Source organism: Odontomachus brunneus, unplaced genomic scaffold (assembly GCF_010583005.1).
Source record: "Odontomachus brunneus isolate Ranch 3 - 2012 unplaced genomic scaffold, Obru_v1 Obru_scaffold_081, whole genome shotgun sequence".
Lineage (NCBI taxonomy): Eukaryota > Metazoa > Arthropoda > Insecta > Hymenoptera > Formicidae > Odontomachus > Odontomachus brunneus.
In genome coordinates, this window is record NW_022639531.1 from 821,377 (window position 1) to 848,865 (window position 27,489).

The 27,489-nt window shown below is 39.5% G+C and overlaps 1 protein-coding gene across 7 annotated transcripts in view; it reads right to left on the reverse strand.

The window, feature by feature from the left end:
* LOC116847586 (neurogenic protein mastermind-like) overlaps nucleotides 1–27,489 on the reverse strand; it is a 296,566-nt gene that overhangs the window by 84,248 nt on the left and 184,829 nt on the right. For 5 of the 7 annotated variants that reach the window (XM_032822708.1, XM_032822711.1, XM_032822712.1 and 2 more), the window contains exon 2: nucleotides 3,564–5,297. In XM_032822708.1, coding sequence (XP_032678599.1) covers nucleotides 3,564–5,297 — 1,734 coding nt within the window. The remainder of the gene's footprint in view (nucleotides 1–3,563; nucleotides 5,298–27,489) is intronic. The other 2 variants (XM_032822710.1, XM_032822714.1) reach the window with 1 other exon arrangement.

Sequence of the window (27,489 nt, forward strand, 5' to 3'; positions counted from 1 at the left end):
GCGCGAGCTATGTCGAAACTTGGAAGCTCGATACGAATTCCATTCCCGACGAGGAGAGTATTCCTTCGAGAGCCTCGCGTTAACTCGAAATAACTCTATCTGTGTGTTTAAGAGGATGCTGAAAACTTTACCCACAGAATATTTGCATTTTTTTACAAGGTTTACGTATTGGTTGTACAGAATTAGAAACGCTTTTACGCAAAAAATATGTGCAAAAATAAATAGAAGTATTGCTTCTAAAACAAAACAAAAACAAAAAAAATTTAATGTAAAATTTCAAGCTGTCAGTATAATATTTGCTAAAAGTTCCGCGGCTTGTACCGAAAGTGTGGATGCTCTAAACAGAAAATTTTTTAAGAACATTGTTATGTTTTCGCACCTAGATTCACAAAAGTTTAAGAATATCCGAAAAATTTTTAAAAAGATATCTACATATCCGTGATTAGCATTTCCACAGAATATGATAAAACAAAGCAACGTAATACATTGACGAAAGTTCTGTATGTACATACAAGAAATACGAAAAGGATAATATTATTGTGTTAGTGACGATTGTTTCTGCATTATCGACATTGCTCGAATTCGTCATCAATTTCAGCATTCTCTTAACCCAAAGGAGCTAAACGTGTAGTGTTTTGAGAAATCAAATGAAAAGTATTAAATCTCAGTGAGTTAAGCAAATTTTATTGCTTGAACTGCAATAAAGACGAATAAAAATTGAGTCAGATCGATAATCTGAAATATTAATTGCAAAATTTGATCAATAATAAAAAGTAAACAAAACTGAAACAGTTGTGTAAGAAAAATGATGTAATTGGCGACATCTCTTGAAATTTGATCAATAATAAAAAGTAAACAAAACTGAAACAGTTGTATAAGAAAAATGATGTAATTGGCGACATCTCTTGAAAATTGTCTAAAGGCTTTAAAGCAAATTTAGGCGTAAGCTAATGATTTGTAACGCGACATCTGGGAAGCTATAAAAAGACGCAAAAAAATGAATCGCTCTCTCTTCTCAGATATTTTTAGTAATGCAAATATCAGTTTGATACTCGAGCTTTGGAAAAGAAGACTTTCGGCGATTATAAGTACGTACGAGTTTTGGTTTCTAAAGTAATAATATATGTAAAATACAATTGTTTGAAAGCTCACGCGTAATTAAGTCAAAGACTATGCATTATTGTGCTACGATATTCTTTGCTAATTTGCTCCAGTTCTGTTTTCTTGCTCACTGAAGTGTCGTATTCGCTGGTTATTGCACGATCAATTATTGAACTTTCTACTTTTACTTATATATTATAATAAATGTGTCTACTTTTACTTGTATATCATAATGAATGTGCAATCTACATGAACTTCTTCATATATACCGTTTTTCAACGTACTTAAATTAAAACGAGAGAACAATATAAGAATCTTTAATCCGTCGGCTGTCAAGGTTAAATCTTATAGTTGTATGTATAATGTTCTTTCAAATATCTAAATTTTCATCCAATTGTATAATACGAGTGATTCAATCTCTGGTGGAAAATTAAGTAAATCATATGATAAAATATGACCAATAATGCATTAAGTCAACTATATTATCGCCTGATGGAATTTAAATTTTAAGTAATATTAGAATAAAGGGCAATAAGAGTCAATTGCGGATCTAATTTATAATATACTGTAGATGTAGACAAATCATTTTATTATATCGAAACGTTTCAACTATGTAATGTAGTCATTTTCAGCCGAAATTTATGCAAATTCTAGGAAACTTTCAGTCAACAAATTATACTGCCGTATAATGCATTAAAAAAGAGTCATGCTTTAAGTTGGACTTGTCGACACGAGTACATGTTAACTAACTATATACTATGTTAACTAACATATATTCAACGCATAATTTGAATAAAAATCTATGTGCGGCGAGAAAGATTTTTATATTTCTGAAAAATATTAAATATCATATATCTCGTAAAGCAGATAAGAGTATTATAACTGTTGTTGTAGGCAATCGCGAGTATGTATCGAGAATAAAGGCGTTATTTAGCGATGACAAGATCTGCAAAGTCGTTAAAAATAATTCTGTTAAAAAAAAAATAGAAGCAAAGTTGCATGACTTACTTCATTTAATTGGGTTGAGGAAAACATTGCAGTAGTCACTTGTAGAAGATTATATTTTTCAGATTTATTTATCACCTACAGCCTACGGCTTTCCTAAGATATTTAAACGGAATTGTTCAAAAAGAATCGTTATGTCGTATGTAAGTATCTGATTGTGTTCAGTTAGTAGTTTTTGTTTAATTTGACGACATTTATACTGGCATTCTCAGACATTATATCTTTGTTTACAAATGTGTTGTTTGATTTGGCCTTGATCAATGTTAGGGAAATAATAGTGTTAATTTTCAAAGTCATATAAGAATTCAAAATAACGGTTTAAACATACCACAGAATACTGAGTTGCGTGATATTTACTTTTCGCTATTGGATCTCCTAAAAAATGTTTGATTTCGTCTGATGTTATCCTTCCTTTACTTTCTTTCCCATTTTTCTCTTTCTCTTTTCAATTTTATATATTTACAACAGATACATACACAGACATAATATTCTCTAAATGCATGACTGCTTTCAATTAAAACTGCATCTATGTATCGGATTGTGCAAAATGTTTCCTTCGTTAGTACTTTTTTTTTCATTGCGACATACATATTATATCATAGTACATCGCGTTGTTAATTTTGTTAACTTTATAATTTTCATCATAATTTTCGAACATCAATGTGTTTTCGTGGTGATTTTTTTCTTGAGAATCATGAATGCAGAGAGAGTCTACCAATTTCGGAAATAACGTTCTGATAATTTATATTTGCTAAAAGTACATTATAAATTAAATCCGCAATTGACTCCAGTTGTACTTTATTCCTATATTACTTGATTTTAATCAGTCTTATCTTACAATTCAACAAAGTCAAATCTTACAATCATCTACTTTAAATTTTGAGTTCGTTCTACAAAAAATAAATAAACGAGATCGAAAGAGCGCAAGAATCTTGCAGAGTTGGGGAAATTAGTTCATAGTATATACCCTGAAATTGAGCCCGTTTAACTCGATTCTAGACGCATCGATCGATTTTTTTTCATAGCACACTTTATGATTATGGACTGAGAAGACTATTCTCGTTACTGAAGCATGCTAAACTTTAGAGTGCTAGTACTACTTTCCAACATTTATTTCTAGTGAAGCACCTCTCAGACAAATACAATATACTAAAATTAGTATTAAGAACTAATGTTCTGATATCGAAGATATCGAAGATATTATAATTATGTTGTAATATATCGTCCGACTTTTTTGATTATTTTTAAAGTGAGAAGTATCCAACTAACACTAGAGAAGGAGGAAGTCACTGAAACTATAGAAACTACTGAAACTACAGATACGCTCTGGAAATATAGAACTAGCACTCTAGTGTTAAACGGTTTCTCATGTAAAGATCAGTCAAGACCGAGGAGTAAATTTGATTCTCCGCGCGAAATGTAGTTTTCGGTAAATTTACAAAGAGTATTGTACTTACTTGTATCTGATGTCCAGGGTTGTTTATGTGTAATTGCTGTGCTTGGTTTATTTGCAAGGTAGAAGTGCCGGGTCCCGAAGGAGGTCGAGGCGGCGTGGAGTTGTTGAAGGGCCCCTGCGAGCTCGTCTGGTTGGGCCCACCGGTCTGCGATCCTCTAGGTGGTAGCGGATACTGCGGACTGCCGTGGTTCGGCATCGGACCCGGACTGTTATTGTACGGCGAATACGGTTGCTTGTAACCGCCGCTGGGCCCGAGCATGCCGGGTTTGCCGCCGGTAGCCGGCTGAGGCCTCTTCATGTCAGCCAGACCCGCGGTGAACTGGGTCTGCGAGCCTACGAACATGTCGTTCGTCTGCTGATTCTGGAAGTTCGGCGTCGTGTTGTTCTTGTGGTAAGTGGCGGTTCCAGTGGCCGGCTGAGTTTGTCCGCCTGTTGGAACCGCGCTACCAGGACTGCCGAGGTAGTCTGACGCGCCGCCGAATTGGGAAAATTCGGCGTAAGGAGACCTCGCGGTCGACCCTCGGGCCGCCGCGGCAGCTGCAGCAGCAGTGTGATTGTATCCGCCGAGACCTAGCTGCTGACTTTTGTGTTGATGCTGCTCAGCCATCTGTTTAAGGGTCTGAGCAGCAGGACTCATCTCGGACTTGAAATCTAGTCCGGAGTAACCAAGCCGCGCCGGCGAATACTGCGACGAAGCTAGGGCGCCCGGGCTCGCGTTGGCTGGCACAGAACTACCGTTATTATTGCTGGCGTTGTTGTTCACGCCGTTGTTCGCGCCGCTGTTGTGTTGTTGCTGCTGATGGATCGCGTCTTTGTCGTCCTCCATCTTGATCTGTCCGTTGTTTATCGACAGAACGTTGTTGCCGTTATTACCGTTGTTATTATTGGCAACAGCAGCAGCCGTTGCCACCGCAACAGCGCTGTTCGGTAGTGTATCGACGGTCTTGTCCTCGAAGTCAAAGTCTTTCATAAACTCCGGATGAAAGTCTGATATTTCGGAGATGAGATCCTTAAATGTGTCCGAATTTATAATCTCATCGCCGGTATCGTCCCCTATGAATTCCGGGAACCCAGAAAAACTGGAAGTAGTGCCGTTTGCTGCAGCGTCTTTTTCCAATGCAGCGGCACACTGTTCCAGATCCACGAAGTCACTTTCCAATCCGGGCTCTTGCTTGCACTCTACGAGGTTGCCGATATCCACACAACCGATTCCTCCACCGCCGGGAGGTCCGGCAGTGCCGCCAGTACCGGGTCCTGGTGCACCAGCGCCGCTGCCTCCAACTTGTGTTCGATTGGCAGCTGACGAGGGTGTGTCGGGGCCGGGTTTCGGGGAGGATGACGCGTTCAGCAAGTCGCTCTTGACGGAAGCATTCGTCAGTGCTTTCACGGTCACGTTCGTGGAGATCTGTTGGGCTTGCGAGTTTGCCGTGGAAGCGGTAAATTCCAACTGTTGTACTATCTCCACGGAAAACTTGGTTAGGCCCTCGTTCCCACTATTTGCGCCACCGCCGCCGCCGCCAGGTGTAGGCCCCGTTGAATTTGCGCCGCCACCTGGTTGATGTTGACTGTGACCGTGATGCGGACCACCGCTACCTCCAGTGCCTGGGCCTTGCTGATGTTGGTGCTGAGCCTGCGTACACTGTAGCTTAACTGGTGGTTCACCGAAGCCTCCGTCGCCACCACCACCACTAGCTGGCTCCAACTCCTCGGCCGTCCTCTTCAGAAATTTCTGCTGCTGAAACGAGAATAGGTAGGAGATCGTGAATCATCGAAGAATTTTCAATGACAGCGAGGAAACCTCAATAAAGCACTTGACTATGTAAATCTGCCAGCGATAAAATTTTTCAAGATATCTATACACGCGTTATATAATACTTTAACTAAATTATACGGATAAAGATTGGACTTGGCTATGTATATCAATCGTTATTAACTCTGTAACTTTAAACATGAGTAAAATTTAACTTAATCAAGTTTTTAAACGTGACTGTTCTTAAAAAATATGAATGTGTGTAAAATTAAAATAAAAAAATATATATAATAAAATATATGTATATATTTAAAAATATATTTTTTATTAATATACTTAAAAATATATGTTTTATTAATATATTTAAAAATATATTTTTTTATTATTAATATTTATTAATATTTTTTATTATAATTTATTTATATAATTTATATAATTTATATAATATTTATATAATTTATATAAATATATATATATATATATATAACTTTTGTCAACTTTACTGAATGGCAATGACATCAGTAGATTCATATTCCTCAATGTTTTCTGCACTGATTAAAAAAAAGATTTGATTTCGATCATTTTTCTAGAAGTTATAAGCGAATGAAAACGCATTGGATAAATTTACTCATGTTTAGGATTTAGGATTTACGTAACTTTTTGATGTTTAGGATTCTAACGTTCAAAGAGCGTATTTTATTTTCCCTTATGCTAACATGACTTGAAATGTTTTAATCACAACGGAGACCCTTCTCAGCTATAACAAAGCAATGTCATTAACAGTTAATGTAATTAAATGTGAAAAAGAAATAGGCAAATTATACAATTTAAAGCGCACACTCGCGTCTCTGTTTATTGATACATATTTCGTATATAATTTTCTAATTTCCTTGCCATTACGAGCGCAATTAATAATATCGATCTTCTTTCGACCGGCGAGAAAACAGCGGGGATCCATGCTTCTAAAGGCCGGCGCTTTTTCTGCGCTGTTGCTCGACGACCGACCCCGACGCAAGGGTATTTAATTCTGTGCCGGTGTCGCCGAGCTCGGTTCCATGGCTTTTTCTGCGATTAACCCGGGCAGTTTCTCACCGTACCTGTCAATACTCGCGACGCTTTTTCAGCCGCTGTCTTTGTACGGACCGCGCGCGACCGTCCGCGCGAAGGGCTGTTTTGTTTAGTGGAGAGCCGGCTTCTGACGCGGCTCGTAAATCTTGGCGAACGACTCGTCTCTCGAATCAAAGGACCGATGGCACGTGACTCTATGCGCGGCGACCCAAGTAGCCCCCTCGTCGATCGCACACAACCGCGCGCGTCTTTCGTGCATTATCATGTTATCTCGATAATACTCGCACGCATTATCAAAATGACTGGACATCCCGAAGAATCTACAATAAGTCTTAATATAAGGTGACCAGATTCCCCAGCCCTGAATTCGGGACACTTCATAAATGTGTGAAGCGGGGAGCGAGGGGGATAAAAAGATCCGAAAATTATTTGACAATCATCGAAAATGATGACAATTCGGTGTCCCGAATAACACTCGAAAAAATTCAGGGCAAAGGGTGAAAAATCTGGCTACCTTAGCTGTATGTGTTGAGAAGGGAGGAGATTACTCCGTAATAATGTACTTACGATATGTCCTGACGACCGCACGTTGTTATTTTCGGCATTCTAATACTTATTTCCGAGACTCACAGGACACGAGAGACGTATGGAATACGGAGCGTTGTGTTTATGGTAGTGGCTCAGCATGAAAAGATGCGCGCGCTGTCAATCACGTACACCGAAAGTTCATTAGCGCGCCAAAAGTGTCAAAAGTGCATGAACGTGAATGCGCCAGTGATGCGAACGAGGTCGCGCGTCTACAACGACGCGATCTGTACGACGCGCCGCGGCGAACGCCTTAACCACTTGCTCGAGTTACTAGCCAATCGCGTTCGTTTCGCATTACGAGGTTGTCATCGTGGTTGTTCAATCTAGGCGTTGGTAATGAATCGCGCGAAATGCTCGATCTTTTCGCGCCAAGCAGCAGCCATGGGCACACATCGATCCACATCGCTCCGCGTTTCTCGCGTCTTTTATCCATCGAAAGTGAGTCTCGCGCGTTAATAAGTCTCGGGAGTGCCGATAATAGCGATGTGCGATCGCCGGGGAGTATCGTGAAGACGTTATTTGTAAGTAATCTTCTCGTTTCTCCTCGCGGTATGTGTAAGATGACTACCCTGAATTCGGAGACACTTCATAAATGTGTGAAGCGGGGGGCGGGGGTAAAAAGATCCGAAAATTATTTGACAATCATTGAAACGATGACAAATCGGTGTCCCGAATAGCATTCGAAAAAATTCGGGACAAAGGGTGAAAAATCGGGATCTGGTCGCTTTACTTAATACTCGATGACGGCTGTACGTCGCCAAAAAACAAATACGCGACGGAAGATTCGAGGTAATTGTCGTTAGATCCTAAGGACGAATCTGCTTAAGAGACGCGCCACTAGGAACTACCTCGTCGGCGGGATTCTGCGAGAGATTTCGAAGTCGGCGACCCTGTTTTCGGCCGGGCAAACAAATTCACGGTGGCGAGCGCGCCGGGCCGGGGCGGGGCGGCGGGAGTGAGAGATTGGAAAAAGTTTTTCCGGGGTGCGGTCGCGAGAGCGCTTCACAGCGACGCACACACCAGCACACCGCCAGTGTGCGCGCACGTCGGTGTATATCTATACATTTGTCATGATTTGAACCGGGATAACCTCCCGTTTCATCCCAAAATCGATAATACGTATTACCCTCTAATAGAGAATCGGCCGCTCTACGTTTCCCTCCGCTTTTCCCACCCACACACCCGCACACCCTCCTTCCCTGCCTGCAGCGCCGCGAGAGCCCGTTCCCTCGCCCGAGGTCGAATAATCTCGCGTCTTCCGCAGATGTAATACGATATTCCGTCAACCTTCTCTCTTCTACCCGCGGCATCCTCCCGCCAATCGCAGAACCGGCATGCTCGCCGTCGTCGTAAAGGTGGATGACGTTTCTTCAGTACCCGGGCCGTCCTCCCCTTTTACGTTTCGGGGAATGAGGCACATTATAGCGGGCATAAAGGGAAATGAACTCTCCGGCCGCTCTCGATGATGATGAAATTGTAAGGCGGATCGTATCAAGGAAAACCGCAAGTTTCATCGAGTGCCGTATCGATCGCGCGTCGATGATTTATGTGCTAATCACTAGTTAGCAATCTCAGACACTGATTATCAATTAGCGATAATAGAATACAATTTACTTACAGTTTTTTTTTTTTTTTTTTCATTAATATGCATGTAAGACAGTTGAATCTTACGATAGAGCCAACGCTCGTGTGATTTACAGCTATCAATTATTGATTAGAATTATTGATAAGAATCTATCTTAATGCGTTTCTAGATACTCATAAAGAAGAAACATGTAACGGAAACATAAGCTGGGATAGTTTATAAAAATTAAATTGCGAATTACATTTATAGGATAAACTCAGGTATTATGGATACGGAAAAAATGGTAGGTTGTAATTTCTGCAATAATTACTAAAGCAGTGCGCTTTTGTAGTCATTCTCAAAGATATTAACAGTAGTTTATGTACGTTTAGTTGCTAAAACGTAGTACTCCGCAATTATTGCAGAAATTACAGGCTATGACATCTTTTCCGTATGGCCATTACACTCGAGTTTATTGAAACAAACATTTGTTTATATATTCACTGCAATTCGTTTCTTATGCTCGAATTGACACTGAAATCGCGCTTTTAATAGATTTATTTCCAGGTCAAGAGATAGGTGATTGACTTTCCCATTTTCCTGCCGTAAAATGTTAATCGATATAAAATATAAAAACGGTCGCATCGTCATCGAGAGCGCGATATTCCCAGCTTTTGAATGCAATTTACTTGATGCTAGTATGACTTTTTTACGAAGAGATATCAACGGACGGGAAAACGTTTGACGGCGACTAAGGCTCGACATTGTACGTCACTTGTACACGAAGAAGGGTGAGAAGTGTCAAGCCTGCGGCGTGAACGTATTACAATGATTGTGTTCAGCAGAGAAAGCTGCTTTGCAACTGTTATAAAATTCGTGAATCTGATTAGTATATGCTCTTAGATTCAGCCAAGATTAAGCTTCCATTTGCAGCCATTGTAATGGCGCGTTCTGCCAATCGCCGCTGAAAGACGGTTTAAAAGATCTTCAAACTTCGAATATCCGTATCCCGGTAAAGAATCAACATAGAAACATGACACAAACGTCATTTCTCATGTGCGCCGTACACGTTCACGCTCCTCGTAGATGCTTTTGTAATGACACGCGTTCACGTATAGAATTTAAATATGTAGGGGAGGCTAGTTGGTTACCGAGATAAGTTAGCAAAGCCGATTATTTTTATTATTTATTTTCTAACAAGTTATAGAATTAAACAAACAAGATTTTTAAAAGTATCAAAGATGACTTTAAAATTTTTGCTTGCTTGATTCTGAAATATATTAAAAAATAGTAGAAATAATCGACTTTGCCAACATACCCCGGTCTCCTCTACACGATATATTATCGTACAAAGAAGAAATATGTGTGTATGTGTGCGCTATAAAAATATATATATTTAAATACAAATATACTTTCTAAAGTACAATCAATGTATTCTTGATTCGTGCTGTTTGTGTCTCAGAAACGCTATAACTGGTAGTTCAGTTATGAATAGAGCGGTATAATCGATAAAATTCCGCTAAAAAAAGCAGTTAATAGCGACTATTCTTATTTTGCGAGCAGACAGTGTCATTGCACGCAAATCGACTGAAAGCCGTTATTCCATCGCCACAAAAGCAAAGTTGGATTTGGCACAGCGCATAACGAATTTGTGTACGACAGATTTTGCAGTGAAATGTTAATTCTACTGGTCGAAATTGGTGAGATATAAGACGGAGCGGTAAAGTGGGAGTGTTTCCACGGAAAATCAGTAAAAATTCAATGATTATATGTGCTGTCTGGCAATCAATTATCTCCAATCACTGATCAGTTAAGATTTCATTGATAAGTTGTTTGACGGCAAACGATAAACATGCATATCACGCGCAATTGAATTAGCTGTCACAACTACTGTAGATACTTGTCTTTGTTTACATGGCACCATCTGTTGAAACTGGGACTTTTTTTAACAGTTTTTCTCGGTAACAGTAAGAGGTTTAGATTACAAGAGAGTTACATATTTGGAATCGATTCAACGTGAGCTTTAATTGTATAAAAAAGAACTAGTTGTCATTATCGAACACTCCAAAATCAGGCGAAACTTGACTGCCTTCTTCTACCCACTAAACTACTTGGCTAAATTTTACCCATATTTAGACTTCTAGAGTTAATTCAATGTATAGATATATTACTTATATGTCACAGTGAGTTTTATACGTGTGGCTGGTCGTATATAGCTGTGTCTAAAATGATAACTTGAACCATAAGACTTGAGCTTTGAGCCTTAAGCCATAAGAAATTAATCAATCACAATTAAATATGAGGAAAATATTCGATTGTAATGAATCAATTTCTTACGGCTTAAGACTTATGACTTAAGTTCTCATTGTAGACAGCGCTTAAAGGTCCATCTACAATGGAATTGGCAGTAGGTGGTAAGACGTAAATAATATTGACTAAACACAGTCGATTATTCTTGCAATAATCGATTATGCTTGGTCAATTGGCGTGCTGCATACGTCTTAAGCTTGATCTACGATGTGTCCTTTGCTTCCTGTTTTTTTCTCTTTTTCTTTCTCTATTTCTTTCTGATAAACTCTAAAACTTTTAGCTAAAAAGAGATAAAGATTAATTGTAAATGAAGCTTTACCGCCTACTGCCAATCCCATTGTAAATGGACCTGTATCGGCGATGAGCGCGGCGTAGATCCGCACGCAGGCCAGTAGCAACGGGCGCGAGACGGTGGATGGAAAAAGGTTTCGGTCGGGCAAAGCTCTCTCGCGAGAAGCAATTTCACGGGACGAAAGGTGCGCCGGAGGGTTGGCAGATAACGGCGTGCCCGAGAGCCCTCGCGTCAATATTGCACTCCGCTCCCTTCCTCCCCCTTCCTCCTGCACTCCTCTTATGCACCGCTCCGCTACGCGGCTTTGGTGCCTGTGTCGGGGCAAAAAAATACTCTAAACCGCGTTACCGTTCTGCTGAACTAATTACTTTCTCCGCCGTACCGCGCTGCGTGCGCGCTCCACGAGGCGCGGGGCAAGAACGCGAGACCCATCTTCCGATCCGACGCGGATCAAAGCTAACGTTTGTTGGCGGATTGAAGCGTGTGTTAAAATGCACATTAACGGCCTGATAAACGGCACAGAAGCGCTCGGCGGAAAAACGCGAAATCGCAAAAACGCGAGGCTCTCACATAGATCTCTCGCGCGTCTGACACGTTCATCCGATTATCGCTGCAATTCAAAAGAAGCAGCCCCCTGATTGCGGACGGAATCTGTTTACCGACGTATCCGACGCTGCGCTTTAATCGCGACAAAAACAATGGCACTTCATCACGCAGTGCGCATTTTTCATCGAAGAGAAAACAAGTTCGTCGCAACGTGTGTATCTCGTGGGATCACTTGGAAATTAGAAACATGGAAACCAATACGCGAAACACGAAAGCTAACACATAGATTTCACGCCCATCGTTCTTTACGATGTTCGTTACATTATATTCTGTTAATCAGCTACGTTATATTTCGTTGAGACAACTGGTGCGTGTAATACTACTGTTAAAAAGGTAATAATTAAATGCAATACGAAAGTGCAAGTGTTCAAGTGCTCAACAAATCTGCGCTAAATGTCTTATATGATATACAGTTTTGAGACAACTATATCGCAAGAGGATATCAATCACATAATGTTTAAAAATCCATCAAGAAATAATCGTTCTTCGCGCTGTTTAACGTTTTTGGCTGGAACTATCCGTGTCAGATATATGTTTGAAAATATATCACATGTAAACACGATAAACGTACATTATCAGAGAAATGATTGTTAGATTTTTACTTCTACGCCTCTCTTTGCATTGATTATAGATTTCTTGAATCTTTTCAGTAAGAAAAGCCCAATATCCTATTTGACGTCGTGCAAGATAAATATCGTCGGCCAAATAAGAAAGCCTTTCAACCCCAATTTCTGACATTGAGACACTTATTTCATTCGACTTGTATTGACGAGACGAGTAAACTGAGTATCCCAATTTCGTCAAAAATTAGAGTTGGGAGGTTTTTTAATTTGGTCGACGATATCGTGGCTCGGACATAAGTCTCGCGAGAACCCGTTATAAGTAACAATAACGTCCCGGGTAACGGCGCTTCCCTTCCGCGACGCTATTTCTCGCGCACAAACCCCGCGTGTATCCAATCTCCCTGTGGCTCGACATCCGCGAATGAACCGATCGATCGACCGCCCGAATGCTCAGTGATCAGAAATTAATACGCAATCACGGGGGTTAGGGGGATGAGAAGGGGTGGGAATCGAGCGGATCGTCGAGGGAGAAAACTAACAGCCTCGGGCTGGGAAGGCCGCGTACGCCCGCCGTCACGGTGTTTGCCGCTGGGAGAAACTGATTTCACCCGCCCTATCCTTTATCACCACCCTCGCGAAATCGGTTAACGACCATCAGCAGACCCGGCTATCTCGCGCGAGTTTTCGCCGTGCTGCGGTGAGTCCCGACGTTACCGCCACTTCGCGCGGAAATAATCCATCCGCGGTGCACGAATTCGCGCGCGCGCGCGCGCGCTTTAACCCTTTCGCCGAGGAGGGCGCGTGTAGCCACTAAACTCCCAATAAACGGCCCCTTATCAACGAAGCGTGTACACCTAGGTTTCAACTAGGAATTCATCCCATAGGACCATAGGGAGTGTATCTCTGGTGTCGGCGTTCTCGATGAGCGAGTCGTTCGGGCGGAGCCGAACGCGAGCGCGAAGCTACCGCTGAATAATACAAGTCAATTAACCGTCATGACGCAACGCGGTCTCGCTTGCGCGGCTCCGAATTCGAGAGACACACACGTGGGCCTTGTTGTTGAGAGGAATGCCACTCAAACGCCATCACGACGTCCGGACTCCTTCACCATCGTGGGCTCCTTATGTAATAGCGTGGGAATGCGAACGACTCCGCGGAAAGGGCAGGTACCTTATTAACTCTCGCTCATACGCCGTTTCCCCCCGTCAATTTCTAATGAAAGTTCGAGTACGCGCGCGCTCGATACAGTGTGCGTGTGGTGATCCCGCTCGAAACGTTTTCTTCGGCCGCTTCGGGATCGGTGATCGCCTTATTGCGGAACAACAGCTATAGCCGGAGTTCAGGCTATTCGGGCACGGTTAGGGCACGCGAAGGCCGGCTTAATTCGTGAAACCGACGTCTATAACGTCCAAAGCGGAAGACGCTAGGCCTCTCTTAACGTCGGCCACTTGGCTCCGTACGTAATCGTTAGAACGGTGGCATGTTGCGCCACGATTAAGTTGCGAATGAGTCAGGCGTCTGGAATCACCGTGTAGAATTCGTGTCGCGTCGATGTATTATATTATTGTGTTCTGCAATTTCTTCGCGTGAAGTGAACGTCCCAATTAGTGGCCAAGTAATCTCACCGTGAAAATAAATAACTTATTAATTAATTGTAAATGTACGTGTTGTATTACACACACAAAATCGATTTTGTTACAAAGCTTGAATTTAAGATTTTAATTGTATTATATTTCTCCGATTTATATATAAGAAGATTTATTTATAATATTTTTTCAAGAGCGTCTAATGTGCCATTTAAGATTATGACAGTCCTAATTTGTGACATAAAGTGTGTATGTTCCGATATAGTGACCAAGTAACCTTATAAAATTAAAGAAACATAAATTTATTAGCAAAAAATAAAAAATTATTATTTAAATATTACAAATCAGCACAGAATCTTCAATCAAATTTTAAATCAATATGATTTAAACATGGCAGTTTTTAAGTTAATAACTTATATTTGTATTACATTTAATAAAGTCTAGAGAGGCAAATTATAATATTAATGCATTTATAAACTGCATAATAAAATTTATTAACATTTTTTTTTAGAAATAGAAATATTTATATCATTTTATCTCATATTTATTCAACTTGTCGCTCATGGAAGCAAATAAATATTCTAGAAGTGATTAATGACATATATAAATTAACTGAGAAAATTACATGTCTTTTTCTCTCTCTTTTAAACGTTACTTTCTCTGTTTATAAGATATTCTATAACCTTCTCTCAACTTTGATATAACCATTTTAATCGCTTGAAGTCATAGAAAACTGCACTGATCTAACAAATAGATATGTGATATTATTAACTGGCAATTTTTCTACGAAGTCAGCTAACTGTTTGAATTGTTCCATCCGTCATCAGCAGTATGCTTGTAAAATTATAATGCTCCAAAATTTACTAAGACTTTTAATTTTATTCGAAACTTGTTATAACTGATAATATATAAGATTTAGAACAAGAATACATGTTAAGGATAAATATGGACCTATTAATTGATTATAAATATGGACATATTAACTGATGTGTTAAGAAACACAAGTACAACTGCCACTAACTGGGAGATTCATCTTATTTTTTCTTTTTTCCGCTCTCTCTTCGTCGATCGCGCAACTTGACTCGCGAGTCTCAGCACACGTTGTTACGAATATATTTCCTTTCATTGTGTTAACTCTTCTGGTAACTAAGAAAAAAGCCAAAATAGAAATATTGACATATTGCTGTGACATGTTAACATCCGGATTAGTCATTGTTATTTAGAAACATTGACGTAACTGTGACATATTAACATCCGGATTAGTCACTGTCATATTAACTAGACTCATAATTAATCAACAGCGAGTCGCGTTACATTATTGATTCAAAACCACGACTCATTTCACCGTGAACTTGCCGACCGCGGCTGAGTGCGCGCCATTCGCGGCAGTCAAAAGGGCTTGATTATTTCCCATTTCAATTTCCCGTTTTTGCGATACGCCGGCACCGTCGCGCAGTGACAAATCGAATGTCTCGAATGGCGAATCTTGGCACGACCGCGCAACGACGTCGGCAACGACGACGACGACTGCGGTGTCTCGAGATAAGAAGCGTGTCACTAACCTTGACGTGTGTGCGAGCGAGCACACGCGCGCCGCAATATATGTGGGCGGATACACCGATCTCTATTGAGCGTTACATTTCGTTAACAACGCTCCCGCCAGCGTCGCCGCGACTGTTAACGCGACCTAAATATCGTCGGCCGACCGACAACGTTTCGTGACCGTCTCGCTGCCCGCTTTTCGCGCCCGTCGACGATCCCCGTCTCTTCACGTGTTTATCGCTTCCACGTTTTCTCCACTGATAAGCCATCTTGTGTCGTTCTTACTCGAGCGGCGCGGAAGGATGTCCGCCGAATTTTTCGCGAGCGTGGTTCGACCAACCGGTATTATCGCGCCAACCTGTTTATTCCCAGATAAACAGGTATATGTGAATTTGGCAGCAACTTTACTGTACAACTTACTTTACTGAGAAAAAAAAATATCTGACAAAGTTTAGTATTAAATAATTTTGAAAATAATTTACGTTAATTCTTAAATACGTTTGGAAATAAATAAATACGAAAAAGATACGAAAAAGATACGAAAAAGATGATTAAAATTTACCTCAAAACAATATATAAATTGTGATATGAAAGTCTCATTGCAACTTTTAATAAATTTGTGTGGTTATATTAATGTAACAAAAATCTTAAAATTAATATATTATGTGAAGTTAATTATTAATTCAATACATTTGTTTCATAAATGTAATTAAGAAAATTGCAAAGTTTTTGATTGTCTCATGTCATAGTAATCATAAGTCCATCTGGGATTTATTCAAAATAATCTCATATAAAATGGAATCTAGTAAATTTGTTGGTACATCAACATAGTAAAATATATATATATATATATATATATATATATATATATATATTAATGTATGATACCGATATAATGATTAAAATTCAATACATACATATTCAATACGGTACATTTGCTTGATAATTAAGGAAATTGCAAAGATTCCATCATCGATCGTCTCACATTGTGATAATCACGAAAGTCTATTCGAGTTAAGAAGCGAAAGAAGAGCCGTTTCCGTGCCGCTCATTCTAAGCTCGCGATACGAGATCGGAAAATCAACTTAAACTTATTATATTATTACAGAAGATAGTTATAGGAAACGCGATACAGTTCGCGAGCGCGAGGAGGAAATTTAAGGCCTTCAGCTTCTTCAGTCTCTTCGTTCACCAAAGGTTTCCGACTAGCTTCGACGTGGCGGCTCTCGCACAGCACCGCCAGACAGAATCGGCGCACGGGAATCGTAATCTGCCCAGCTGATAGGCACTTACCGCTTCTTGTGCAACGACGCGTTTACGTAATCGCCGTTTCCAGGATAAGCTATCGGCGCGGAATTTATTCAGATCACATTCCCTTTGCGCACAATCGCGCATCGCTCCCGTGGCCGGACGCTTCTCTCTCTCGTCGGGGAATTTATAAAAATCTCCGGCCGGTCTTTTTCCCCGCCGTCTCTTGCTCCACTTCCATCGATTCGCCCGTTTCGACCGCGCGATCGATCGCAAAACGCCGGCCTGCCCGCTCGCTCGTTCGCGGCATAAAAAATGCATAGTCAGATTACCCCTTTCGGCCGTGGCGCGAATTGCTCGTGGCGCGATCGTAATTCCGCGATTGGATTTCGCGAATTTGCGACGGGCGCGCCCGTAACGCATGTTTATGACAAATTTCGGCGGCCGGCTCGCGCGCGCTCGTTAATCAGCGGCGCTTTTCTACCGCGTCGCGCGACAACGCGAAATGATTTAATTTCGCCCGGAAAATCCGCGTGCGCGGTAAAAATGACTCGCGTATAATGGCGTCGCGGCGCGTTGTATTTCCGAGCGTCGATGCGAGAGGCGATTTTTCCACAGCCGCGCGAATGCGCAACCGACGTGCGGCGAGACGCGGCGCTGGTGGGGGACACGCACGATTACAGATGCAATTACGATATTCATCCGTGCAAATGTAAATGCGACGGCACGATGGTGCCCCGCGCCGGTACTAGCGGTCGCCCGATTCGAACGCATCGGCTTTCGAAAGAAAAATGGATTCCCTCCCTTCCTCCCGCCCGCCCTCCTGCCGCCGTTGCGCACATTACCCCGCGCTTTTGAATAATCGTTATTGCTGCAACTCGCGCTGGACACGCGCGCGCGGGTGTGTGAACCGGCATGAACTGTCACGTATGTTTCAAAGAATCACGGGGCTTTTCGTCGACATCAGGCGCCCGTGTTTCGATAATCACGTGCAATAATGTCGAAGCGTTAAATATCGCTCGAGAAAATATTCCGCGCGATCGATGGGAATGTGTTGCGAGAGGTGATCGCAAAACAATCGACACAGGCTAAGAGGAAGGTATCGACGTTCCGGCAACAGAGATTCATCCGATCCTGCGGGAAGCGTGACGATGGCCTTAACTTTTTGAGTTGTAGGGGGCGGTTAATGTCCCACGTATCTTTTCGTTATTTTTTATAATTCTAACTATCTTATTGGCAGACGTACTTGATTGTATTATTACTATATACTCTCATAATTATGAGCAAACAAAAGTGAAAGACAATTCTTCCAACAAAAATTACTTTAGCGCTAACTATTAAGAGTCGACAGTCGAAATATTAATAGTTTATTAACTAACAATATTACACATTTTTTTCAAAAATTTCCGTAAGCCCTATTTTTTTTATAATAAACTATTAAAATATTGATATGTTATAAGTTTCTTGTAAAAAACACATATTTCCTTTTCATGTCGAGAAAATATCGTTGTTTGCCGACTAATGTTAAAAACGAGATTGCTAATTTTGAGAACTTATAGCCGCCATGTTGGACTCGCTATTTCGAATTTTAACTTTTTTACCTAAAATTCGTAATAAATGACCCCGAGATACTCTATATGCCAAATTTGAAAAACTTTATCGCGCGAGAAATAAAATATATATGATTCAAAGAGTTAAAAAATCATGGGTTTTCGAAGCATGATATCAGACGCCACTTTACGCGATGTTCGTGTACAGTTCACTCGCGTTTCGATAATTAGGTGCAATCACGTCGAAGCGTTAAAGCTCCTGATCAGTCACCGCGATCATATTGGATTGATGACGTCAGAAGCGAGAAAAACCATGCCCGAAATTCCTGCGAACCACGGCTAAATAAAAGGATATATAATTAAAGTGCCACTTGCAATCTGATCTACATACTTATAAAATGCTCCGGATATTCCTCTTTTGTCAAAATAACTCATTACATAACAGCAAAATGTAACAAATCGTCTCGTTTTGATAGAAAATCAGCTGTATGACTCGGTGTCAATTATGATCGAATAACTACTTATGCGCGTTAAATAACACAATAAGCACAGTATCCAGAACATTTCCACAATTTTATCACATGTGATATGCACGCATTATACTTAGCAATAACGCTGTGGTTTGCAGGAAAAAAATTTGTTGTTTACATCATTAGGTCTGTTCGTTTTCAATAAACTTTTACACTAGTGCGATAAGTTAGAGAGAGACAAATATACTTTCTTTTACTCTTACACACACACACACTCTCTCTCTCTCTCTCTCTCTCTCTCTCTCTCATTGCAATAGTCTGCATTAGTGTAAAAATTCTTCAGAAACGAACAGAAATTCTCTCGCCTATAATAATTCATCATTTTGCCATTTACAATCATGTCGCCACCGTCAACACGGAGTCCTTGGCTGACTGATCAGAAGCTTTAAGTCGCTCGAGAAAATATTCCACGATTGATGGAAATGTATTACGAGAAGTGATCGCAAAACAATCAACACAGACTGAAAAAAAAGTATCGACATTCCAGGGGAGAGATTCATCCGATCTTGCGGGAAGCGCGACGGTATGAAAATTTGATAGACCGCAGAGCTCTTAATTGCCCCGAGAGCGAGATGTTTCGCGACGCTTCTTCGCACCTACGGGGGCGTTATTGCTTTCTTGATAAAGCGGCGAGCGAAAATTATCAGACCGGCGGCGACCTACTCTAGGCCAGTGTCTATAGACGAGGCGCTGAACGCAGAATGGAGTAATAATGTGCGCACCGCGTTACAAATATGTATGACGAGTTACACAACGCGCGCGACATTCCGCCACGACAATGCGTCGACTCGTGTCTGGCGTCCTCCTAGTTTCTACGGAATGAACCGTCTGGCCATCTGCCTTGCGACCGAACGAACGAACCAACCAACCAACTAACCACCAACCATCCAACCAACGAACTAACCAACTTACCAACCAACCAGCCATCGCACCAAGAACGACTACACATACACGCAAACAAGGACATATAATGCCAGCGTACGCACCATTTTGCACCGTCCATTCTTGTAATTATAACACGTCGCCGAGTGTAGCGTACACGCGACAATGAAAATGCCCGCATCGAAATTTCTCAAGATCTTTCTGCATGGAAAAAAAAACTTCAGTTCGGATAATTGAATGGGAACCAAACGAAAAATAATATCTCTGTTACTGTGGCCGGAAACATCCGTCTAAACGTTCAGTTGCATTAAGACTCGGCTGAGATAACTGAGAGCAATTGGCTGAGTGGAAATCTCCTACAGGATCTTTCTGTGCAACTGAGTTTTCCATCTAGCCCCTAAATAAGAGAAAATTCAATTACACTAACGAAGTTGTGTTTTCTATGCAGATAGACTCTGATTAGAATGCCCACATTAGCCTCAAAATTGGTTATCTAACTATGACACCAATTGAGAATTTCCCTCTATAAGTGAACATTTTTATGGTATCAAAGTATTCTATTCTCCTTTTTGACTTTACTGAAAAATGGAATCATATGGGAAATCAGCATACGTTTCATTCAATTCTAATGCAAAATAAATTGACCAAACCGAATACTGGAACAAAATAAATTGACCAAAACTGCGAAAACTTCAAGTTTGCCCGTTTAAAATCGCATTCCAGAAACGTTATGCTTCTATTCCAAAAGCCATAATTATTTTAGGGGATCGGACTGGATCTCAATTAGATCCCAAGAAATTTTTTATGCAGGTGTTCGATAATTGCTCAGTGGAAAATTACCTTGGAGTTTCGAGTCGAAAGGACGAGTCGAATTGAAAATTGATCGGAGACTCAATTAGACGTGAAGCGAAATTCGATGCGCGGCACTCGATAACCGTTTTGGCCGTTATCGGACTCGTTATATGCTTCACGTCGCGATATAGCACTAGCGTCAACGTTAGACAAGTCGCCAGGCTGCGAACTCGCGTTCGAAAAATCCGTCCCGCGCGCCGCGCGTCTCTCCTTCAGATCAAAACGGTGGCGATTTATCGAAGTGGCGTATATCGCGTTACACGGAAAAAGAAACACCGTGACCGTCATTGCAGAACGGTTACGACCGAAGCCCGCCGGCGATGTGTATCGTAGTCGCTCGGCTTCCGCGAGTGTCGCGTTAATCCAGGGACGTATGAAGGTGAGGCGCGCTTGTAATTGCGGTGGAAACGACGTGGTTAATAGGGTCTGGCGACACTCTCCCCCTACCCCTTCTCCTTACTCCTATCTAACTGTGGTCTCCAAGTTATTATAGTCCTGTGTATTATTGATACAATTCCATTACGAGACAGTCCTCAGGGAGTCCCAGTGTACAACACATCGGCGTGGTCGTCATTATTTTTACAAGCAACCGTGAAAATGGCGCGATTGCTCAGGAAGTCGCACGGTTTGCGTCATTATTAATTTTTCCCGGCAATTACGTTTCCATAAATCGAAGCAATTTGTGCTATTACGTAGATAAGTAAAGAGAGAGAAAGAAGGAAGCAGGGGAGGAATTTTCCTTTTCCGACGCATAGTGGGGCTAAATAAAATTTCATGTTTGAAAGAAAGACTATAGCTTCGAAATTTTAATCGATTTCGATGCTTCTCTTTTTTCAATGAAAATTAATGAATTTTAGAACAACTCTGTCAAGTCAGATTTTTGTCTTTTGTTCCTCTCTTTCTAAATCATATATAGAAGTTTGATTAGATTTTTTTTCCATCAAACAATAAACAACTTATTTCGTATCTCATCTAATTTAACATCAGGCATGGATATTGCTATTAAAATTGAATATTAAAACTTTGATTACAGATTCGAAAAAAGTCAAAGATATTGATTAAATCTTACTTTAATAAACGAAATTATTTGAAATAGTATCAAATTTTAGTAAGTAAAAACTGAATTAAGTAAGACTATAAATGATTACTATTAAGTTATTAATTTTTTTTATTAATTATTGTTCTTGAAGTAACATTTTGAGCTTCCGTATCCATCGGGATTGTTTGATTAAAAAAAAATTTTGGGATCTAACTTCTTTTTATGTTTGGTTCAGAACAAGAGAGGCAAGACACAATAATCTGACTCGACGAAGTGGTACTAAATTTCATAGGTTTTCGCCAGAAAAAAAAAAAAACATCGAAATTAATTCAAATCTCGAGGCCGCAGGCTTTTTCGAAACATGAAGTTTCATTTGACTCCACTGTGCGACGATGCGGCTGTAAAATGCATTGCACAGGGTGTGCCGCGATTACCGCTGTTTCTCTCGCCGATAGATTCTTGGATCGATCCCGAATGAATTTCTTTCTAGCGAACGCTCAATAGTCTGCTGCGTCTTTTTTCCCACTTAAAAGAAAGGAACAAGTACGCCGCGTGTTGGCGACGACCTTGTAATAAATTCTCGCGTAAAAAACCTGTCCACTCGAGATCAAGGATAAACGCGAGATCGAGGAAGACGCTCCTCCGAGCGTAAACGCACGCGGACTGAATCGGCGATCGGCACGAGAGTTTCGACGAGATTCGAAAGGGCGATGCGCCGCAAGGATGAGGGTGAGAAGCGGCGTCCGGTTTATCCGGAAGCCGCGGGCCGCCGCGAGCGAAAACGAAAAGGAATCGTCGAAGGAAACTTTCTGACCCAATTTTTTTCCGCAGCCACGTCCTTGACGAGAAGTTCGTCGTGGCCTACAAAGCGCGGCATTCTGCCGAGGGTGTCGATCCGAGGTAAGAGATCACGTACGACGTCAGTTCGGCGCTCCCTTTTCTCGGCGCCGCGACATCGGGATAAGCGGTTAGGATCACGTAAGGGCGTCCCTCTTTCTTTGTCTCTTTCTCTGTTCGCGCAAAACCATATTTAGACGCGGCACAAGCGGGCAGGCCGCTTGAACGAGTTGGATGACGCCCGAGAACGTGGGCGGAAAGAGAGCGCACGTCCGCCGAAAACCTTGCTTGCTCGGAGATAAATTGATGGGATGAAAGAGGTCTAAAGCGGTGTCTACAATGAGAACATAAGCCATAAGATTTAAACATTAAGCCATAAAAAATTGACTAATCACAATCGATTATTTTCCTCATATTTGACTGTGATTGGTCAATTTCTTACGATTTAAGGCTTAAAACTTAAGTCTTATGATTCAACTTCTCATTGAGACACTGCTTTAAGAAAATGTTGAATATCCGACATAAACAGCTTCTATTTTTGCATGGTTTTTTTTATTTATTTGCATAGAATTGCACTGTATCTTGCATTATTTGTTTATCTAGTTGTGTAGAATTACAAATACTTTTGCAAAGCGAAAATACAAATCTCAGTAAATAGAATATCCCATATTATATAAAAACTGAGAAAAATTCTTATTTACAAAATATTTTCGCTTTTGATGTAATACAAGATATTCTACAATACATTAGTATTTGTACTTTCACTCTATAGATCATAAACATTTATAATTTTATTATAAATACAAGCAAGTAGGAAGACAGTACAAAACATGAAAGCTGTATTGTGTCGACATTCCTTTGAAAGACCTCTTATTTTTGGACGTCCGAAAAAACAGGTTACATACACGAATTTTTTTGGAAAGGCTCTAAAACATATCAACTTCTAATTTGGCAGATTTATTACATGGTTATAAAGGAATATTAAAAATAAATCGGTTTAAGATTTATAAAAACTTTAATCCTAAAACATCGCATTTCTTTCAAGTCCCGATTTTACCAGGCCCAATGTGCAACTAACCACTTTCAAAACTATCAATATCTTCTCGGAAAATAAATATTTTTCAACATATTTTTTTTATTTGAACGTTGAAATGTCAGAAATACGTCTCTATCATCAATTAAGATTAATATTTTATAAAAAAAGTTAATTTTGCAAAAAGACCAAAATGGAAATTTCTGTAACCACAAAAAGGCTATTTGTTTAAAAATTTATGGTTCTTTTGTAACGACATATTATACAAAATCAACTGTCGCTTATTAAAAATGAAGAATGTAACTTTTCAAAAAAGAATTTGGATTTAAAAAAATATAAATTTTTTAATATGCAGAATTTTAATGTCAAAACTGATTTCAATCGTGCTTCCCACATCTGTCAAGCAATAGATAGAGCTACGCAGCACGAGTTACAGAGGGAAGACAGAAGTTGTTTTACCATCTAATCCCGACTGCCTTTCTTATCTCTCACTATATAAAAACGAGGGGTGTTTTAACAATAGCATCAGTGAGGTAGATCCTAGTGTGGTGCATTCTAAGGGGTTAAATGTGTTTTTTTTTTAATCTTCGCAGCATCGGCGTGTAAAATTTCTCAAAATATATTATGATTGACCGATTCACTTCAATACATATGTATCAAGGTCATATTTATTGAACGTATATAATATCTCAGAAATAATTATGTAGATAATCACTCAGATAATTATTTTTGATAAACATTTTTATCAGGAATCATTTTAATCGGGACCGTACGTTGGATTTTATAGAAAATTGAGAATTAATAAAATAACGTTAATGTAAAGTGGAAATTACGTTTTCCTCGCCTAAAAAGACATTATGTAACATTTAATTTAAAATTTTATATTTTTCACATCACAGATAAATATTAAATTTTATAATTTCAAAAATTCCAAAGTATTTGGCTTCGATATACATGTATTGAAAATATATGAAAGGTATGAATTCAAGGTTTCTTTGTTCTTATATAATAAATATATCAAGTTACGAGACGGTAAGAATTTCTCCAGAAAAAAACTTTGAATACAGCCTATTTTTTCGGACGTCCAAAGATAAAAACTCTTTAAGGAGCTGCTGAAGTGGATGACGAATTTAAAAAATATCGATAACATAGAAGTAATCGTAACACGATCATACTATCATCCTTTTCATATTTCTTGTACATATAGATCTTACATAAATGTGTGCTACTCTGTTTTTAGCATGCTAGCAAGAGACATAACATATACAGAAATCTTTCTGCAAACATTTTATGTATTTTTGAGCTTCTAAATTCATTTAGAAAGATATATTCCTTCAAGTGTCCGGAGTAAACACGTATCAAGTAAATATTTACTTAAACTGACAGCAATTATAACATTTTTTGTCATTTTCATCATATATTGAGCAATACTCAATTCATCACGCTACGTACTTTCAGTGCAAAAGCGCTTGTAATTCTGTGCAACCCATAAGACGTTAGTTTTGCAGAAAAAGACAATATTTCGTTGGTAAAGTTTTCAAGTATAGCATCCCCCTCCCCTTCTTTAAATTATTCTTTGCCGTTAGCTCGAAGAGCGAGGAGACAATGAAACCCGCGACGACAAACATTAATCGAAACATCATCGTTATTGATCGCCCTGCATGCTCCGAATCATTACGACGAAAATTTTGGCCGTAACATTTGGAAATTTTGCTGACAGTTTAGCGCTGAGCTTATTCTTTTTAAAAGATAAATTTATTCTTACCCGAGAGCGAACCGAGCTTTAACGTAAAGTGCAGAAATTGTTACTGATAATTATATATGTAACATTAATCAATATCCAGCTGGAAGAGGAAATGAAAAAAAATTTTACATGAATAATCAAGTGAAGGATCTCTTTTTATACACGGCAACAGAATTCCTACGAGAATTCGCTCGTCCGCGCTGTAAAAAAAACGAGTTTTCCGGATGTGGCTTCCTGTGATACTTAAAAGTTGGCGTATTTGGTCGAACGACGTGGTTTATTAACAGAGGAATATTTCGAGTGGATTTGTCGTGACACACGAGGCGGTTCGCCGCGATATAGCGCGACGACGAACACATCGTCGTTGTCCCTTGACATGTAAATTCGTGTAATTATAATTACAAATCTGACGAAGCCAGACACACCGGAATCACGTGATCGTAACGCGCGTAAGTGCCATAAATGCGATACGCGAAACCGTCGCTCGAGTCAGCCGCCGATCTTATCGCGATTGACGTCTCGGTGATATACACACTATGTTCGGTTATTCTCTCCGAGGCTGTATCTAGCCGGGATTCATCGACGAATAATGCCTTTTTCGCGGATCTCCCGATTTCTCGACATGGCAACACGCGATGCAAATTCGACCTCGTCAATTTTAAATACCGAATGAATTATACAAAGTGTCTCTGAGATTTTTCTGTACAAACCTCGATATTATGAGATAAGAAAAAGATGTTATATAAACATAGATTCCAGAATGCTTTATTAAAAAGTTATAGCGAAAATATGAAATGTGTAAGGAACAATTTTTCATCTAAGTTTGCATTTCAAAGTATCGTCCGCCCAAATCAATACAAGCTCGACATGTAATATTGAATTTATTATCCCAGAAATTTCATACCTATTTCGTTTAATCTCTGCAGCTACGTCGACAATTCTTTGTTATTTCGTTGTATTAATTTTTCACCTCTTGACGTGACTCGATAAACTTTGTTTTTTATTGTCCTCTACAGATAGAAATCTAACACTGTAAGATTAGTGATTTTGGGGGCCAAGATATCGATTCTCCTCAATCAATCCGTTTTTTAAAATAAACTTAAAAACGGTTTTTAGATGAAAATTTTTAGGTGAAAAATTGTTTCTTATATATTTTTGCTATAACTTTTTAATAAAACATTTTAGAACTTATGTTCATATAATATTTTTTTCAGCTTATAAAACATATTAAAATTTGTACAGAAAAACATGAAAGACTGTATATCAGATTTGCAGATGTACAATCAAACATAGATTTAAAAAAAAGTCAATAAGTATCCAAGCAAGATGTCAATCGCGAAGGTTACAAAATCTACAAATGAATTAACGGGACATTTTTCAAATCAATAGGTTAAGTTAGAAATCAAAATTTTAATCGTCCGATGTTCCTAATAGAAAGAGGTCTGAAGTAATAGGATGTGGCTAACACGGAAAAAATTGCGTTTGTCATTTTTGCGTTACAAAAAGAGAAATTATGTTTCCAACATTTGTTTCATTTTCTTTTTCATTCTAAAATTTTGTATTTAGCTTCATTTTAATATAATGTTATATATATCCATAGTATTTATTATTTATTAATAATAAAATAATTTACACATTAACAATTTAATTAACAACCTTAATAATAATAACATATATTTTCTTTAAAATCTGTTAAAATTTATAAAATTTATTTGTTATATGGTAAAATAACCTCTTCAAATTAGGAACCTAGTTACCTAATATGGGAAAAAGGCATATGTTTTCTGAAACAATTATGTCTCAAAAATTAATAATTTTATAACGTATTTAGGAGAATAATTGTACACATATATTTTCATAAAATATTGTACATACTTCACCAAATCAAATATAGTATTATGGACAAAGTTAGTTAAGCTCTTACAACCTCTCCATATTAGGCAACTTTACGTCGGTCACCTTGGGACTTACATATTCGTGATCAGTACGTCAAAAACTATAAAATAAGATCTATGTGGATTCAAAACTTTTTTTCTGAATAAAGTAGGCCACTAGCCTATAGGCACTTGGCCGAACTCCTTGAAAATATCATTAAGAAAGTGAGTTCGCAAATCAACTATCTCAAGGATTACTACCCAACTACCCAAAGGCGATTTTAGAAAATTCGTGGCTGCTAATGGCTTCTTGTGTCCTCGCATATGATGCTGCGCGGAAGAGGGCGAACTGTTCTTGTGAGAAAAATTCTCTACGTCTGCATTAGCCGTCCGCGCGTGCGTACTACCTTCAATGAAAGAGAACGAACGGGGGACATGCATCATTAGCAAGAGACACGAGATGGAAAAA